Source organism: Pongo pygmaeus, chromosome 19 (genome assembly GCF_028885625.2).
Source record: "Pongo pygmaeus isolate AG05252 chromosome 19, NHGRI_mPonPyg2-v2.0_pri, whole genome shotgun sequence".
NCBI lineage: Eukaryota > Metazoa > Chordata > Mammalia > Primates > Hominidae > Pongo > Pongo pygmaeus.
The window spans coordinates 100,122,842-100,140,706 of NC_072392.2; the positions used below are offsets into that span (position 1 = coordinate 100,122,842).

Below are 17,865 nucleotides of genomic sequence, written 5' to 3' on the forward strand. Positions count from 1 at the left end.
TTGCACTCCAGTCTGGGCAACAGAGCGAGACTCCGTCTCAAAAAAAAAAAAAAAAAAAAAGACAGTGTGCGTGTAGGGGCTGGGAGACAGAAGGTACAGTATTTCGTTAATAACTTTACATTGACTACTACATGTTGAAATACTATGTATGCATACGTTGGATTACATAATAATATTGAGGCCAGGTGCTGTGTGGCTCACTCCTGTAATCCCACCACTTTTGGAGACCGAGGCAGGAGGATCCCTTCAGCCCAGGAGTTCGAGACCAGCCTGGGCAACATAGTGAGACACTCGTCTCTACAAAAAATAAATTTAAAAAATTAGCCAGGCACGGTGGTGTGCACCTGTGGTCCCAGCTACTTGGGAGGTGGAGGTGGGAGAATCACTAGAGCCCAGGAGGCTGAGGCTGCGGTGAGCCATGATCCCACCACTGCACTCCAGCCTGGGTGACAGATGGACAACCTATCTCAAAAAATAATAAAAATTTCCTTTTTTTTAAATTTTTATTTTTTATTTTTTTGAGACAGAATCTCACTTTGTCATCCAAGCTGGAGTGCAGTGGGCGATCTCGGCTCACTCCGCCTCCTGGGTTCAAGTGATTCTCCTGCCTCAGCCTCCCGAGTAGCTGGGATTACAGGCATCTGCCACCATGCCCAGCTAATTTTTGTATTTTTAGTAGAGACAGGGTTTTACCATGTTGGCCAGGCTGGTCTCGAACTCCTGACGTCAGGTGATCCACCTACCTTGGCCTTCCAAAGTGTTGGGATTACAGGCGTGAGCCACCGCACCAGGCCTCCTCTTTTATCTTTTAACGTGGCTTTTAGAAACTTTACATAGATGGTCTGCATTTTGTTACTGTTGGACACTGGCAGCCCTCCGTCTCCCTCACTGCCTGGAATCTGCCGCTCCCCTTTTCCCCAGGTGCCTGCCCTCTCCATTCCTCCTCACTTTCCTCTGCTGGGAATCGGCACCACCACTGATTTTAAAGTTGAAACTTGGCAGGCAAAAGGGAGGTACTCCCACGTTAAATGTATACACATTGACTGCAATAGCATCCTGATTTTTGAAATGGCAAAACGTAGAGCAAGTTGCTTTTGTACTTTGAGAGTTTCTGTTTATCAGTTGTTCCTGAGAACATGCTTCTCCTTCCCACAGGGAACTCCCTCCACTAGAATATGAGTTCCTTGTGGTCAAGACTGGGTCCCCTGTGCCCTTCCCCGCAGTGCCAGTGGAGCAAAGGTCAGTCAGCAGCATAAGTTGTACCTGCTGGGAGAACTGTCTGCTTCCTCTGGGTGACTTTTCCGGCCTAGAAGGAATATGAGTATGTCCCTCCCTGAGCACTGGCCTGGAGCCCACTCAGGAAACACCATCTCTTCATAAATGGTTTTGATTGCAGGCATTGTCCCTTCTGCTCTCTGGACGATGGAAATTGCTTCAGGTCACTGCACTATCTTCCAACGTTTTTGTGGTTGCCATGAGCTGTTGTATAGACCACAATTTGGGGCCTGAGACAAGCTGGGCATGGTGTTGCATGCCTATAATCTCAGCTACTTTGGAGGGTGAGGCAGGAGAATAGCTTGGGCCCAGGAGGTGGAGGCTGCAGTGAGCCATGATCATACCACTGCACTTCTGTCTGGGTGACAGAGACCCTGTATCTTATATAAAACCCCACCCCACATTTGTACCACATCTAGATACGAGGTCAGGGTTCAGATGCCTTAATATTGGAGCTTGTGTTTTGTCCACTGTTGGGGAAAGAGTGAAGAGATTTGCCATACCATAATGTTGATTAGCTTGTGATGGTTTGGCGGCAGCTTAGGCCAGAGCATACAGTAAAGTAAAAAGGAAAAGTGTTCACAGACAATGAAAACTGGGACCAAGTGGAGAATACTCAAGGCACACAGACCAGGCAAGGATCCCAGTGGCCGTGGATGAGTCTCAGGCTGGCTCTGGGCCAGTGGAACACACCTCAGTGTGGGTGAAGGTCTAGCCAGGGCAGCAGAGGGCAGGGCTACATAACAGCAGCCCAGGTGGCTGTGGCCGACCTGACATTCTCCTGTGAAAACCAGGTGCCCAACCAGCACTAACCTAGATAGATGGCAGCATTTTTTTTCTTTAAAGACAGGATCTTGCTGTGTTGCTCAGGCTGGTCTTGAACTCCGGACCTCAAAGGATCCTCCCCTCTTCAGCTTCCCAAAGCACTGGGGTTACAGGTGTGAGCCAGCACGCTCAGCCGAATCACAGTATCTTAGATGCCATGGCTGCCCATAGGGTCCTCTCAAGGTGCCTCTGCCCTTGGAATGGCTTCCTACACCAACCTGACAAGGTGCAGCAAAGGTGGACTCTGGTAAGGCTGGAGGAGGAAGCCTGGTCTGCAATGGCCTGAGACGCCCTCTATGGGGGTTGTTGAGTGGATGGAAATGTGCAGGGCATGGGTCCTGCCCCCAAGAATGCAGGCTGGTTCCGCTGGGCACCTGCAGAGGGCTGACGTCCTTTTCCTGAGGCCTGCTCCTGTGCCTTCTAACCCTAGGGTGAGAAGATGGGCCGTGTTCACCTCATGCCCAGGCCCTTCGAGGAGTGTGCCCTTGGGGGTCAGAGCCCCCCTGTGGCTGGTATTTCTTTGGATCATCACAGGTGCTCCAGACATCCTTTAGGGAGTCTCAGGCTTGGAGAAGGGATCCATTAAATGTTGGTTAGTTGGTTTTTGTTTGTTTTTTGTTTTTTCGAGACAGAGTCTCTCTCTGTTGCCCAGGCTGGAGTGCAGTGGCGTGATCTTGGCTCACTGCAACCTCCGCCTCCCAGGTTCAAGCGATTCTCCTGCAACCTCTGCCTCCCAGGTTCAAGCGATTCTCTTGCCTTTGCCTCCTGAGTAGCTGGGATCATAAGCTTGTACCACCAACCCTGGCTAATTTTTGTATTTTTAGTAGAGACAGGGTTTCACCATGTTTGTCAGGCTGGTCTCGAACTCCTGACCTCGTGATCCTCCTGCCTCGGCCTCCCAAAGTGCTGGGATTACAGGCGTGAGCCATCATGCCCAGCCAACTGGTTAGTGATTAAGTGATTTGATTGATGCAGTTTTTGAAATGTACTGTGTGTACAATATTACTCTTTTGAGACAGGGTCTCATTCTGTCACCCAGGCTGGAGCACAGTGGTGCAGTCACGGCCCACTGCAGCCTCTGCCTTCTGGCCTCAAGTGATCCTCCTGCCTCAGCCTCCTGAGTAGCTGGGACTACAGTTGTGCACCACCGTGCCCACCTAATTTTTATTTTTTTAGAGATGGGGTCTCCCTGTGTTGCCCAGGCTGGTTTTGAACTGCTGAGCTCAAGTGATCTGCTTCTGGCCAGCTACTACTCTTAAAAGTAGAGTTCTCAGAGCAAAACAGCTCCCTTTCAACCTTCAGTCCGGTCGAAGGTGTGGTGGGGGTAACAGCAGGCTCATGGATACCTGGGCAGTGCTCCGAGGTCCCTCCTGTGTTCCTACTGAGCAGCAGCCCGCTGTGCCCGGAGTGGAGGTGAGAAATCCAGCAGCAGCGCGGTGGTAAGTGTGGGCCCTGCGGAGTGTGGCAGGCGCTCATTATGGTGCAGGGCAGTGTTGGGCACAGAGAAGCTTCTCAGAAACCACAGTAACCCGTGGTTAGTTGGTCACATCCCAGACCCTGACCTAGCACTGGCTGGCACTGTGACTTGTCACCCTCCTGAATGGAAGAAGTGTCCACCTGGGGGTGGCTGAGGAGGTGGATGCTAGGGGACTGCTGGGAGCCACGGACCTGTGGAGGTTGGGAGAGGAGACTGCAGGCGCAGGCTGCTGGAGGCGAGGAGGCCTGTCTGGAGCGCCAGGCAGTACAAACAGGTCCCAGGTGGGGCCACGAGGATCAGGTTAGACTTGGGACCCAAGAGACACGTCATACCCACTGTGCAGGTGCCACCTCATGTTATCCTGCACCAGGGGAGGGGCCAGCCCAAAGTCCTGGCTGCTGGCAGCATGCCCATACAGCTTGGCACCTGGGTCTGAGTTCACATGTCTAGCAAAGCTGGGAAAATCCAGGAGCAAGAAGGTGAAGCCGTTTGGCTCAGCCCAAGCTCAGAAGGCCCTTGCCCGATGAGCCAAACTGCTGACAACACCCTGGCACTGGGCTTGGGGACTCCCCTGGAGCATGTAAGAAGTGAACTGGGAGTGTGGGGGAAACTGTCTGGCAGGGGCTCCTGCACTGGAGCTCACCCTCCCTGGCTGTTCTGGTGTCTGTCCAGTGGGATTAGCCTGCATCCTGTGGTTTCACCACCCCACCGCCTGTCTCCCCCACAGCACAGGCAGAAGCAGCAATGCGACACGAGACCACCTCGCTTGGGGCTAGTAGCAGTTCTGGGAAAGGCTCGATAGGGTCTTTGCTCCCTGTGGAATCAAGGGCTGGGGACTGACCCAGCCTTTCTCTATGGCTGCTCTCAGATCTGGGTCCGGACCAGCTTCTGCAGGAAGGCACCATTCTGTTGGGGTGTCTGACACAGGGTCAGCTCTAGGCTCAGCCTCTGTGGCCCCCACAAAGGCCTGGCAAGGATGGGGCAAGGAGGCAGTGGTGCCTGCACGCACTGCCCTGGCACAGGTGTGTGGTTAGTGACCTGAAGCATGAGGGCATCTCCCTGTCCACCCCAGCTGGCGATAAGCCCCTTGCGGGGCCCACCCTGCTGATAAATCCCGGAGCAGTATGGCCTGTGTCAGAATAACCAGTAGGAGGGCCCCGGGGTAGCAGCTGCCTCTGTGTGAAATATTTTTCTCAACACCTTACCACAGAAGGCAGATTTTGAAACTGGCATCAGGCCAGAAAAAGGAGACTTTCTGAATGGACACTTCTAAGTGGTTCTTGGTTACTCATCTGCCTCTTCCCCCTGCAGGGTAGAGGGGCATGGGTTTGAAGTTCCCGGGGGCTCTTGGAGATGGTGCTCAAAGAGGAGGCAGTGCCACCCCCATGTGACTGCAGACACGGAGGAGCTGGGCTTCCTGGATGCTGCAGCAGTTGGGGCCCCTGGCTGAGCGCACTTGCCTCAGGAGGCCCTGTGTGGTTCCCCTAGTAGTCCCTTTGCGCCACACCGCAGTGAGGATGCCCTCAGTCTCCTGTCGATCCCATCACACCAAGCCTTTTCACTGTTGGGCTCCTGGCACTGCCCGATCCTGGAGGGCACTTGGCTGCGGCTGTGGCGGGCTAATGCTCTAGGCGCCTCTGTGGCCCCCGTTGCCTGGGCACCTACTTCCTGCCTCAGCCACAGCTGCACCCACGTGCACCAGGGGCCACAAGGCCGACCCTGGCTTGGGCCTGTTCCTCCCTGGGTTTCCTTGGGATCCAGTCATTGGAGGGCCCACTCACAGCCGGGCCGACTCGACACCTCCGAGCCCGGCCAGGGAATCAAGCAGCTCTCCCTCTGGCAGCATCTGAGCTGCACAGGCCAGGCCCGTCTCCCCATTCCCTTAGCAAGGACAGGCAACCCCAGCCAAGGCCTTCTGCACTGCTGTAGACTGTTGCTGCCTAGGGCTGCTGTAGCTGGGAGTCACATTCCTTTCTCCCCAGATAGTTGCAAGGGGCCCAGCAGCGACAGCACTTCAAGGGGGCCCTGTCCTTCCCTTCCCACCACCCCACCAGGGTCCCCATCTTCCCTTTTGTCTCCTAAAGCCCGTGAGGCAGCAGAGGAGCCAGGCCCTCCCCTGCCACATCCTGGAGATGCCAAGCAGCAGACACCCCCAGCTCCTTCAGGGGCATTTATTTCCCGGTCAGAAAAGAAGCAGGGACAGGCGCCTCTGCCTGAGCCCGGCAGACGCAACACAAAGACCGGGGATGGGGCAGGGGAGGCACAGGAGACGGCTCTCAGCAATGTGTGCACTTGGTCCCTTGTTTGTTCCTGGCTGGGTCAGGGAGGGCCTGCCGGGGGTGGTGGCACTGAGAGCCTGGGGGAACAGGCGGCAGGCCAGTGGCCCAGGGGCAGCACGGACGGAGGCAATAAATACTGATGGCCAGGCGGGGCTCCTGGCTGGGCCCAGGTGGGGTGGGTGAGGCTGTCCATCGAGGGCTCTCTGGTGGGGGTGGGCTCTGGGCACTGCCCGCTGAGACAGAAAAGGCAGAGGCAGGACAATACCCAGCCTCCTGGATGGTACTGAGGTGACTTGAGTTTTGGCAATTTGGCTTTCCCCAAGCCGCCGGAGCCATCCCCACAGCCCTGTCCAGGGGAGGGACAGGCTGGCCAGGCACTGGTGGGCTGGGGAGCAGCAGCAGCACACCCCACATGTCCCTGGGTCACTGGGTTCGCCATCGGGGAAGGAACAGGGAGGCCACATGCTCATGCAGACACAGGGAGTTAGAGGCTAGTGAGGCCCCACGGCACACTCCACATGTTAAGGCATCATGGTTAGACGGGACTGACAGCGACAAGGAGGCTGGCAAGGGAGCAGCGGGGCTGGAGGACGGCCCGGCCCCCACGAGGCCCTGCATCCCACACCCCAGCTCCATGCCGGAGCAGCAGACGCACACGTCCAGGGACAACCACGGGGCCTGGAGAATGGCTGCTCCGCTCCCTCCTGAAGCCAGGCCTCGGGTGTGACGGGGAGATAGAACCTGGGGGGCACGGAAAGGGCAGCAGAGGCCTGGCTGCGGCCTCTCTCCCCCACAGCACAGGCAGAAGCAGCAACGAGACACGAGACCGAGGAAGCTGGGCCTGTGGGCAGGGGAGGGCTGAGGAGGGGGATCGGAGGCACTCGGTTGAGCCAGGCCAGGGAGGCGGACCAGGGTGGGAGGGGCACGGAGGGCCTGTCAGCACTTTGGTATGGGGAGGGGAGGGGCTGGGGGGACACATCCGCCTGTCCGTCGTCCGTCCGTCAGTCTGCCCTGCCCGCCTCTGGCTGGGCTCAGTCCTTCCAGTCCTTCTTGATGGTGAGATTCCACTCCCAGGACAGGTGGTCGGTCTTGTCGTCGTCTGTGAAGCGGGACTTGATGCTGTAGCTGCCCCGGGCCAGCATACCCTTGGGTGCCTCCTCCACGGGGGTCAGGAACTCGTACTCCTCGGCCCGGGGCCCATAGCTGCCTACCATGTAGTCAGTCTTGTCAACTGCGGCACAAGGAAGAGGGCGGTCAGCGGCCCTGCTTCCCCGCCTGGCAGCACGCACCCACGCGGCCCCTTCTGCCCTGCCTGGGGCCCCACTCACTCTTGACGCCTTTCCTGTACGTGTGCTGGATGTACTTCATGCCGGACACTATCTCTCTGTTAACCTGCAGGACCCGAAGCAAATCAGGGAAGGTCGGCCCGGACCCCAGCCCTAGCCCCGCCTCCATTCCCTGGCCACAGCAGCCTGTAGCTTACCCGGAAAGAGATTTTTATCCGGTACTCCACACCCTCCTTCAGCACAAACGACTGCTTCTTGAAGCTCTCCAGGTCACCTGTTGGGGGGACCTCTCCCTCAATGACTGCCCAGCAGCCCCGGGGCCCCCAGCCCTGCGCGAAGCCCCAGCCCTGCACGGCCCCCTGGCTGCACTTCCCGAGATCCCCACCAGGGGCCGCCCGAACCCCCGCGGCCGCAGGGCACTCACCTGTCAGGTCCAGCTCCAGGGGGCCCGGGGCCGAGCTGCACACCAGGGTCAGGCCAGTCACGACGACGTTGGGGACGTTGGGGTCTGGGGAGTGACAGCAGGTGAGGGCCCCACCCCCACCAGTGGAAGTAGGGGCTGGGGAGCGGCAAGACAGCTGGAGTGAACGGGCGGCCACCCGGCTCCCGCAGCCCAGACTCACCTGCGGAAACGGCCACGCGGCCCAGCAGAGCCTCCTTGTACTTTCGCAGGCTCTCGTCGTCCTTGTCCAGCTCCTGGATCTCTTGGATGCTCTTCTGGGCCGGGGGCTTGTAGTTGACCGAGTGCTCATCCTCCTCGTTCTCCGCTGCAATCTGGGCCAGCTGCTCGGCTGTGGGCTCCTGCTCAGCCATGCTCAAGCTTAGCCTGGGTCGGGACACCTGTGGGCGGGACGGTGACAGGCCTTCGACCTGGATCCCCAAAGGAGGCGCACTTCTGAGCACGAGTGTGGGCTGCAGCCAGAGCTCCAAAAGGGCTCCACGGGGGCCACCTTCGCTCCTCTCCACCCCCCCGATTCCTCCTCAGGGGCATCCTCTGGAGCAGTGTGAGGTGCCCCCACCCCAGGTATAGCATCTAAGACAAAATGGGAACTGCAGCCGGCCCTGGGGAGAGAGGGCACACCTCCCCCTCCACGATGGAGGAGGCAGCACCCCCCTGTATGTGTGGGCCGGGGCTAGCAGGCCCCAGAATCAACTGGCAGGGCCCACACTAAACCCTCTTTTAGGGTCTTGCCGCTCTTGAGCTGCCCAGGCCCTCGCCCTACGGGGTAACGGGGCTCGGTATCCCTCCATAGGGAGGCTCCTCTGGCCGTGGTAGTCACACGTAAACGTGTGTGGTCCGCTCAGCCTCATCCTTCAAACAGGATGCCCCTGGAGCTCGGATGTTAGGGGCAGCCAGAATACCGCATGGGGCCAACTGGACACGGGGATCCTAAGTATCTCCGGTTTCTCTACAATTGTGAGGGTCTCTGACCTACAACTTGGGAGCTACCACAGCCACTCAGTACTCTCGGGCCCTCTTGTAGATCGTAAGCCAGGAGTGCCCGGGGCAGCACTGACCCGGCAGGGGGGTCTTTCAGGCTCAGATCCTTCCCGGCAGCTTGGGAGGTGGCTCAGGAAGCAGCACACCCGGGACACCCAGGCCAGGGTCCAGGCCGCCCTGCTTCCTCCAGGCGCTGGGGCCTCTGCGCCGCGCGAGGATAGCCGTAGGCGCCGGGATCCTAGGGCGCGGCCCGCACTTCCGCAGGGCCCGCAATCCGCGCCGGGCGTGGCCCAGGCGCTGGGGGAGGCCGCGCCCCAATCCCCGCGTCGCCTCCGAACGCGATGGACCGCGGCTGCCGGCCCGGCGCCCCCCGCGTCCCCAGGGAGGGGCCCTCAGGTCTGGCCCGGGCCCCACGCGCCTCGGCGGCCATGAAAGAAGCTCCGGGCCGCTCGGGAGGGGCCGGCACTCCCCTGGCCCCCGCCGCCCCTCGGGCCCGGGACCCGCACGTGGGGCCGGGGCCGCCGCCGCCCGGTCCCGCCCCGAACCCGCCCTAGCCCGCACCGCCCTGGCCCGCTGTCACCGCGCCCCCGCCCGCCAAGACCCTGCCGCGGGCTCAGGGCGGGGCGCGAACAAAGGCGGAAGCCCCCACCCCGGCGCCCCCCGCTCCCGCCGGCGCCGCCGGTCCCCGCCCCGACCCGCCGCCTCCGCCCCGCCGCCTCCGCCCCGCCGCCTCCGCCCCGCCACGGCCACTCACCGGAGGGTTCGGCCGCGCGGTTCAGGCTCCCTCCCGCACTAAATGACGAACGTCGTCGGCCGCCCCGCCCGCCCCGCCCGCCCTGTCTGTCACTTCCGGGGTCACGAGACTTCCGCTCACTCGGGCGGGGAAGGCCAGGGCGCATGCGTGGCGCGCGGGTGGCCGGGGGCACGCCGTCGCCATCTTGCGGCTGGGCCTCGTGGGCGCGTTCCGCGTGGGTTCTGGCGTCGTCTCCTTCCACCCCAAGCCCTGTCAGTGGTCACCTCTGTAACCCAGGGCACTTCCCTACGCGAGCCCAGGGCGCCCGCACCCTGGAGGCGAGGTGCGGTCCCGCCTCTCGCCGCTGTCCAACCCGCGCCCACTCGAGGCCTGCGGCGGCCGCGTGGGCTGTGGAAGCCCGCGCAGATGCAGTGCGCTGCCCTCACCGGGCCAGTCGGTCCGATTGCGACTCTTGCTTCGGGGTCTTGTCACCTAGTCCCGGGACTTCGGGGAGGTAACGGGCACGGGGATTAAGTTCTCGTTAAACACGGGCGAGAGCGCCGGCGCGCGGGCCGTTCCAGGGCCGTGGTGTCACCCGTGGAAGGACAGGGCTGTGGGGCGAGGAGGAGCTCCTTGCACGCCCACGCCCCGCGGAAAGCTCGTGGTGGGCGAGGGCGCAGCGGAGGTTTTTTTCTCCAGGCTGAGACAGAATTCGTGCGCAGCCTGGCGCAGGCACCGCTGCAGAGACCCTTGTGTCCCTGAGGAATCCCGCGGCTCCTGAGGACCAGGAGGCAGGGAGCTCCTGGCACCGTGAGCAGATGAGGGGCTGCCTCAGCCTGGGTTTCACCGCAGACGCCCTGTTCCCCACTCCACTTGTTCCGAGATTTCACACATTCGCCCACAAGGGCCGTGTTGAAGTATCAGGAACGGCCGCAGTGTTCGCACCCAGCCCTGGGCTCGCGTCTCCTGGAGGCCAAGCCCCCAAATGCCCTGCACCAGACACTGGGTGGGACGCTGCCCCACGTCCAGCCTGCAGCACTTGTTAGGACTGTGGACTCGTTAACGTGGACGCCTCTTCTATTGATTGATTATTTTTTTGAGACGTATTCTCAGTGTCGCCCAGGCTTGAGTACAATGGCACAATCTCGGCTCACTGCAACCTCCACCTCTCAGGTTCAAGCGATTCTCCTGCCTCAGCCTCCTGAGTAGTTAGGATTACAGGTGTGAGCCAACATGCCCAGCTAATTTTTGTATTTTTAGTAGCGACAGGGTTTCACCATGTTGGCCAAGCTGGTCTTGAATTCCTGACCTCAGGTGATCCACCCACCTCAGCCTCCCAAAGCGCTGGGATTACAGGCATGAGCCACCGGGGTGGCTTTTTTTTTCTTTTTTTTTTTTTTTTTCAAGACAGGGTCTTGCTCTTTTGCCCAGGCTGGAGTGCAGTGGTGCAATCTCAGCATACTGCTGCCTTGATCTCCTGGGCTCAAGCAATCCTCCCACCTCAGCCTCCCGAGTAGCTGAGACTACAGGTGTGCAACACCATGTCCAGCTAATTTTTTATTTCTTGTACAGACGGGGTCTCACTATGTTGCCCAGGCTGGTCTTGAACCCCTGAGCTCAAGCGATCCTCCTCCCTCAGCCTCCCAAAGTGCTAGGATTACAGGTGTGAGCCACCATGTCCGGCCACCCAGCCTCTTTTAATCACTCTTGAGCTCCATGCAGACAGGGCCCTGTCTGTTTGGCCCATACTGCCAGGCTTCTGGCAGGGAACCCAGGCTGACCAAGAGAAGTGGAGACCACACGCGCACACACACGCACAGCTGCTTTGTTCAGACACAGACATGAACACAGGAGGGCATTTTTGGGGACAGAACTATGCAAAATACCGAGCTTGGTGTCTTTTGAAAATTTCTCAATGTTGGAGGGATATTTGTTTCTGTAACTGAGTCACACTGTCAGTGCCATGTCATCAGCACAGCGTTTCCTAATCAGGTGTGAAATGCTTCACTGTTAAAGACTCAGAGCCTGCTGTGCAGGTGATCATGTTGCCCGACTTTCCAATAACCCAAATGCTTTTAAAAAAAAAAATGTTGGGCCGGGCGCGGTGGCTCACGCCTGTAATCCCAGCACTTTGGGAGGCTGAGGCAGGCTGATCACGAGGTCAGGAGATCGAGACCATCCTGGCTAACACAGTGAAACCCTGTCTCTACTAAAAACACAAAAAATTAGCTGGGCATGGTGGTGAGTGCCTGTAGTCACAGCTACTCGGGAGGCTGAGGCAGGAAAATGGCGTGGACCCGGGAGGTGGAGCTTGCATTGAGCTGAGATTGCGCCACTGTACTCCAGCCTGGGTGACAGAGCTAGACTCCGTCTCAAAAAAAAAAAAAAAAAACTGTTGGCGGGGCACGGTGGCTCATGCCTATAATCTCAGCATTTTGGGAGGCCGAGGCAGGTGGATCATCTGAGGTCAGGAGTTAGAGACCAGACTGGTCAATGTGGTGAAACCCTGTCTCTACTAAAAATACAAAAAAAAATTAGCTGGGCGTGGTGGTGGGCACCTGTAATCCCAGCTACTCAAACTCAGGAGGCTGAGGCAGAAGAATTGCTTGAACCTGGGAGGTGGAGGTTGCAATGAGCTGAGATCATGCCATTGCACTCCAGCCTGGGCAACAAGAGCGAAACTCCATCTCAAAAAACAACCACCAAAAAAAACTGTTGGCTGGGTGCGGTGGCTCATGCCTGTAATCCCAGTACTTTGGGAGACCAAGGCAGGCGGATCACTTGAGGTCGGGAGTTCAAGATGAGCCTGACCAACATGGAGAAACCCTTTCTCTACTGAAAATACAAAATTAGCCGGGTGTGGTGGCGCATGCCTGTAATCCCAGCTACTCGGGAGGCTGAGGCAGGAGCATCGCTTTATCCCAGGAGGTGGAGGTTGTGGTGAGCTGAGATAGTGCCATTGCACTCAAGCCTGGGCAACAAGAGCAAAACTCTCCATCTCAAAAAACAAAACAAAACAAAACAAAACAAAACACTGTTGGCTGGGTGTGGTGACTCACGCCTGTAATCCCAGCACTTTTGGAGGCCGAGGTGGGTGGATTACCTGAGGTTGGGAGTTCGAGATGAGCCTGACCAACATGGAGAAATCCCGTCTCTACTAAAAAAATACAAAATTAGCTGGGCATGGTGACGCATGCCTGTAATCCCAGCTATTCGGGAGGCTGAGGCAGGAGAACCGCTTGAACCCAGGAGATGAAGGTTGCGGTGACCCGAGATCACGCCATTGCACTCCAGCCTGGGCAACAAGAGCGAAGCTCTGTCTCAAAAAAACAAAACAAAACTGTTATAGAAAATTCCAAACACATGTTACTTGTAATTTATTACTCCGAAAGATGTACCCTGGGCCAGTCGTGGTGGTTCACATCTGTAATCCCAGCACTTTGGGAGGCCGAGGCGGGTGGATCATGAGGTCAGGAGTTCAAGACCAGCCTGACCAACATGGTAAAAACCCATCTCTACTAAAAATGCAAAAATTAGCCAGGAATGGTGGTGTGCGCCTGTAATCCCAGCCACTCAGGAGGCTAAGGCAAGAGAATTGCTTGAACCCGGGAGGCAGAGGTTGCAGTGAGCCGAGATCGCGCCACTGCACTCCAACCCAGGCAACTGAGTAAGACTCTGTCTCAAAACAAAAACAAAAAGTACTCTGAAATTTAGCAGCTTCACATAATCAACATTTATCATTTACACAGTGTCCAAGGATCAGAGAGCAACTCAGCTGGGCGGTTCTGGCTGCCGCTCTCATCAGGCCACACTGGCACCAGGCTGTGGTGTCTGGAAGGCTTCAGATCCTGTGCACAGGGCTGTGGCAGGAGGCCTCAGGTCCTCGGGAAGCTGTTGGCGGGAGGATTTAGCTCCCTGCCACCCACAGCCCCCAGCCTCTCCCTAGTGCTACTCAGAGCAAGGCAGCTGGCTTCCCCCAAGGGAGGCCTCAGGCAGAGGGAGAGCAGACACCTAGGAGGGATCCACAGTGTCTTTATCACCTGGCCTGCCCTGTGGATCACACAGACCCACGTTCATGCAGTGGGAGGGGGCAAGACCACGACACACGCACCGGAGTCTCCAAACACCACAAAGGCCAAAGCAGCACTGCCACCAGCTTCCACAGGTATGTTTTCCTTGATTGTATTGTGAATTCTTTTTAAAAACAATTAGAATCCAGGCCGGGTGCAGTGGCTAAGGCCTCTAATCCCAGCACTTTGGGAGGCCGAGACGGGTGGATCACAAGGTCAGGAGATCGAGACAATCCTGACTAACAGTGAAACCCTATCTCTACTAAAGATACAAAACAATTAGCCAGGTGTGGTGGTGGGTGCCTGTAGTCTCAGCTACTCAGGAGGCTGAGGCAGGAGAATCACTTGAACCCGGGAGGCGGAGCTTGCAGTGAGCCAAGATCGCACCACTGCACTCCAGCCTAGGTGACAGAGCAAGAATCAAATGATGTTGCATACACTGCATTAAGTTGGAGTCTCTCTTCATCAATAGAACTGGTCTTGTCTTAGTCCAGTTGGGCTGCTATCAAGAACACCATACACTGGCTGGCATATAAACAACAGAAATTTCTCATTGCTCTGGAGGCTGGGAAGTCCCAGAAGGTGCCAGCAGATTGGGTGCCTGGTGAGGACGGCGTCCTTCGGTATGTGATAGTCTCATTACCTCCCCAAACCCCCATTTCCTGGTAACATCACTGTGGCATCAGGATTTCAACATATAAATTTTGGGAGGACACACCTCTCCATCCCCACCGGCCTCCTTTTACCCCCTGCAGTGTTCTGAAGGACAGAGGTGCTTCCCTGGAGTCTCCCATACCCGGGCCTGGCTGGGGACACTGCACCCCAGTGTGGAACATACTCCTGTTTCCCCATCCTGCTGGGGTGTGGCGGTCAGACCCACAGGAGCCAGAGCCCTGTGAACGTATAGCATGGTGGGTCCTTTCGTTTTTCTTTTGTTTTTGCTGCCCAGGTTGAGGTGCAGTGGCACAGTTGTAGCTCACTGCAGCCCCAAATTCGTAGGATCAAGTGATCTTCCTGCTTCAGCCTCGCAAGCAGCTGGGACTACAGGTGTGCTCCACCACACCCAGCTAATGTTTTGTATTTTTTGTAGAGACATGGTTTCGCCATGTTGCTCAGGCTAGTCTGGAACTCCTGGGCTCAAGTGATCTACCCACTTGAGCCTATCAAAATGCTGGGATTACTGGCATGAGCCACTCTGCCCAGCCCTAAAATTCTTTTGAGCTATTTTCAGTTGATACCTGCTCCCACCACCCACACCCTACACCCTGTCCTAGGCAATCGCAGACCTGCTTTCAGTATCTATAAACTTGCCTTTGATGGACATTTAACATAAATGACGATTACACTATGTAATGTTTTTGAGGCTCACTCATGTTTTAGAGAGTATTTTATCCTTTTAAGATTCGATTGTGGCCGGGCGCGGTGGCTCACGCCTGTAATCTCAGCACTTTGGGAGGCCGAGGCGGGTGGATCACAAGGTCAGGAGATCGAGATCGTCCTGGATAACACCGTGAAACCCCGTCTCTACTAAAAATACAAAAAAGTAGCCGGGCGTGGTTGCAGGTGCCTGTAGTCCCAGCTACTCGCGAGCGTGAGGCAGGAGAATGGCCTGAACCCGGGAGGCGGAGCTTGCAGTGAGCGGAGATCCCGCCACTGCACTCCAGCTGGGGCAACAGAGCGAGACTCTGTCAAAATAAATAAATAAATAAATAAAATAAAAAGATTTGATTGTGTGGGTATACATTTTGTTTGTAACCATTCCAGTTGGCAAACATTTGGTTTCTTTTTTGTCCATTATGAATAATACTGCCATAAACATTTACGAACATTATAAACCATTATAAATGTTGCATTAAGCCTTTTCATGAATATGTGCTTTCATTTCTCTTGAGTAGATTCCTGAGTGGAAGTCCCCAAATGTTTTCCAATGTAGGTGTGCCACTTTGCACCCCCTAGCAATGCTGGGCTGCTCCAGGTGGCCACAGGCTCAGCAATACCTGCTGTGCTTGATCCCAGCTGTATGAGTGTGAAGCAGTGTGTCACACTGTGGGTCGCACTTGCACTTCCCCAATGAGTCTTCCTGGGCAGAAACCTATTTAAATCTTTTGCTCATTTTTAATTGGGCTGTCTGATTGAGTTATGAGTACTTACATATCCTGTATACAGTCCTTTATCAGATACATGAGGCCGGGCGCAGTGGCTCACGCCTGTAATCCCAGCACTTTGGGAGGCCCAGGCGGGCAGATCACCTGAGGCCAGGAGTTCGAGACCAGCCTGGCCAGCATAGCAAAAAAACCGTCTCTACCAAAAATACAAAAATTAGCTGGGTGTGGTGGTGCACGCCTGTAGTCCCAGCTATTTGGGAGGCTGAAGCAGGACAATCGCTTGATCCCAGAAGGCAGAGGCTGCAGTGAACTGAGATTGCCCCATTGCACTCCAGCCTGGGCAACAAGAGCAAAACTCTGTCTCCAAAAAAAAAAAGGTGATTGGCCGACATTTTATGTGATTTGTCTTTCATTTTCTTAATGATGTCTTCTCAAGGGCAAAACCTTTTATTCTAGTGCAGTAGTTTTTTCCACATGGTGCATGCCTTTGCTATCCTAAGAACTCCTGAGCTGAGGTAGGCAGATCACTTGAGCCCGTGATGTCGAGGCTGCAGTCAGCTATGATTGTACCACTGCACTCCAGCCTGGGTGACAGAAACCCTGTCTCAAAAACAAACTCTTAGCCCAACCAGATATTGTAAAGATTTTCTCTCATATTTCTTCTGTGATCTTCTGCTATATTTTATGTTTGTTGACATTTAGATATACAGTCCATATTTGGGCTAACTTTTCATATGGAGTGAACATCTTTTCTGTGTGTAGGAACATCCACCTGTCCTGGCACCCCTTGTTGATAAACTGTCGTTTCCCCCAATGCAATGTCTCACCGCCTTTGTTGAAAATTTATTCACCATAGGCCAGGTGCAGTGGCTCACGCCTGTAATCCCAGCACTTTGGGAGGCTGAGGCAGATGGATCACCTGAGGTCAGGAGTTCAAGACCAGCCTGGCAAACATGGTAAAAATCCCATCTCTACTAAAAATACAAAATTAGCCGGGCCTGGTGGTAGGTGCCTGTAATCCCAGGTACTCGGGAGGCTAAGGCAGAATTATTGCTTGAACTTGGGAGGCAGATGCTGCAGTGAGTTGAGATGGCACCACTGCACTCTAGCCTGGGCAGCAGAGAAACCCTCTCAAAAAAAAAAAAAAAAAAAAGACAAAAAAAGACACACAGACATATATGTCCTTGCCAATGCTATGTCCTAAAATGATGGCATCCCATTAACTGGCTTTCTTGCATTACTAAAAGGATGAACTTTTAAAATAATTTTGTTATTTAAAAACCTTTTTTATTTTTATTTGTTGAGATGGAGTCCCGCTCTGTTCCCCAGGCTGGAGTGCAGTGGTGCGATCTTGGCTCACCACAACCTCCGCCTCCCAGGTTGAAGCGATTTTCCTGCCTCAGCCTCCCGAGTAGCTGGGACTACAGGCACGCACCACCATGCCCAGCTAGTTTTTGTATTTTTAGTAGAGGTGGGGTTTCACCATGTTGGCCAGGCTGGTCTCGAACTCCCGACGTCGTAATCTGCCTACCAAAGTGCTGGGATTACAGATGTGAGCCACCGTACCCGGCCGGAAACAACTTTTTACTTTTCTTTTGAGACGGAGTCTGGCTCTGTTGCCCAGACTGGAGTGCAATAGTGCGATCTCAGATCACCGCAACCTCCGCCTCCCGGGTTCAAGCGATTCTCTCCTGCCTGAGCCTCCTGAAGAGCTTGGGACTACAGGCACACGCTACCATGCCCAGCTGATTTTTGTATTTTTAGTAGAGACGGGGTTTCACCATTTAGGCCAGGATGGTTTTGATTTCTTGACCTTGTGATCCGCCCGCCTCGGCCTCCCAAAGTGCTGGGATTACAGGCGTGAGCCCCCACACCCGGCCGAAACAACTTTTTAAGATAGGATCTGTGTTGTTCAGGCTGGATTCAAATTCCTGGGCTCAAGCGATCCTCCTACCTCAGCCTCCCAAGTAGCTGGGACTATAGGCATGTACCACTTCGTCCAGCTTCTGGCTTTTTCCATGGTTGTAAACTGCCTATTCATGTTCTTGGTGGTAAATGTTTCCCAAGGTTGTTTGTCTTGAATTTGTGAGATTGTCTGATTTACAGAAGTTTTTGTTTGAGAGTCTTGCTCTGTCACCCAGGCAGTACAGTGGCACAATCTTGGCTCAATGCAGCCTCTACCTCCGGAGCTCAAGGGATCCTCCCACCTCATCTTCGCAAGTAGTTGGGACCACAGGTGGCACCACCATGCCCAGTTAATTTTTTTCTTTTTCTTTATGTTACAGCAATGAGTCTGGGTACTTTTTGCTTTTTTTTTTTTTTTTTGTAGAGATGGGTTTTGCCACGTTGCCCAGGTTGGTGACTTAGTTTTTTT

At 55.7% G+C, this 17,865-nt stretch overlaps 1 protein-coding gene across 4 annotated transcripts; it reads right to left on the bottom strand.

Annotated features, from left to right (window-relative positions):
• Positions 1-5,734: 5,734 nt before the first annotated feature.
• ARHGDIA (Rho GDP dissociation inhibitor alpha) lies at positions 5,735-9,801 on the bottom strand. 4 transcript variants are annotated; one of them, XM_054457488.2, is made up of 6 exons: positions 9,338-9,801; positions 7,766-7,982; positions 7,567-7,650; positions 7,340-7,416; positions 7,185-7,248; positions 5,735-7,087 (listed from the first exon to the last, which is right to left on the bottom strand). In XM_054457488.2, exons 2-6 carry the CDS (start codon positions 7,953-7,955, stop codon positions 6,888-6,890), a joined length of 615 nt encoding a protein of 204 aa, XP_054313463.1. In that variant the 5' UTR covers positions 7,956-7,982; positions 9,338-9,801; the 3' UTR covers positions 5,735-6,887. The 4 variants fall into 4 exon arrangements, with proteins under 4 accessions (XP_054313463.1, XP_054313464.1, XP_054313461.1 ...); XM_054457489.2 differs by lacking the exon at positions 9,338-9,801 and adding an exon at positions 8,661-9,064; XM_054457486.2 differs by having other exon boundaries at positions 7,340-7,650; positions 9,338-9,455.
• Between the last annotated feature and the right edge of the window lie 8,064 nt (positions 9,802-17,865).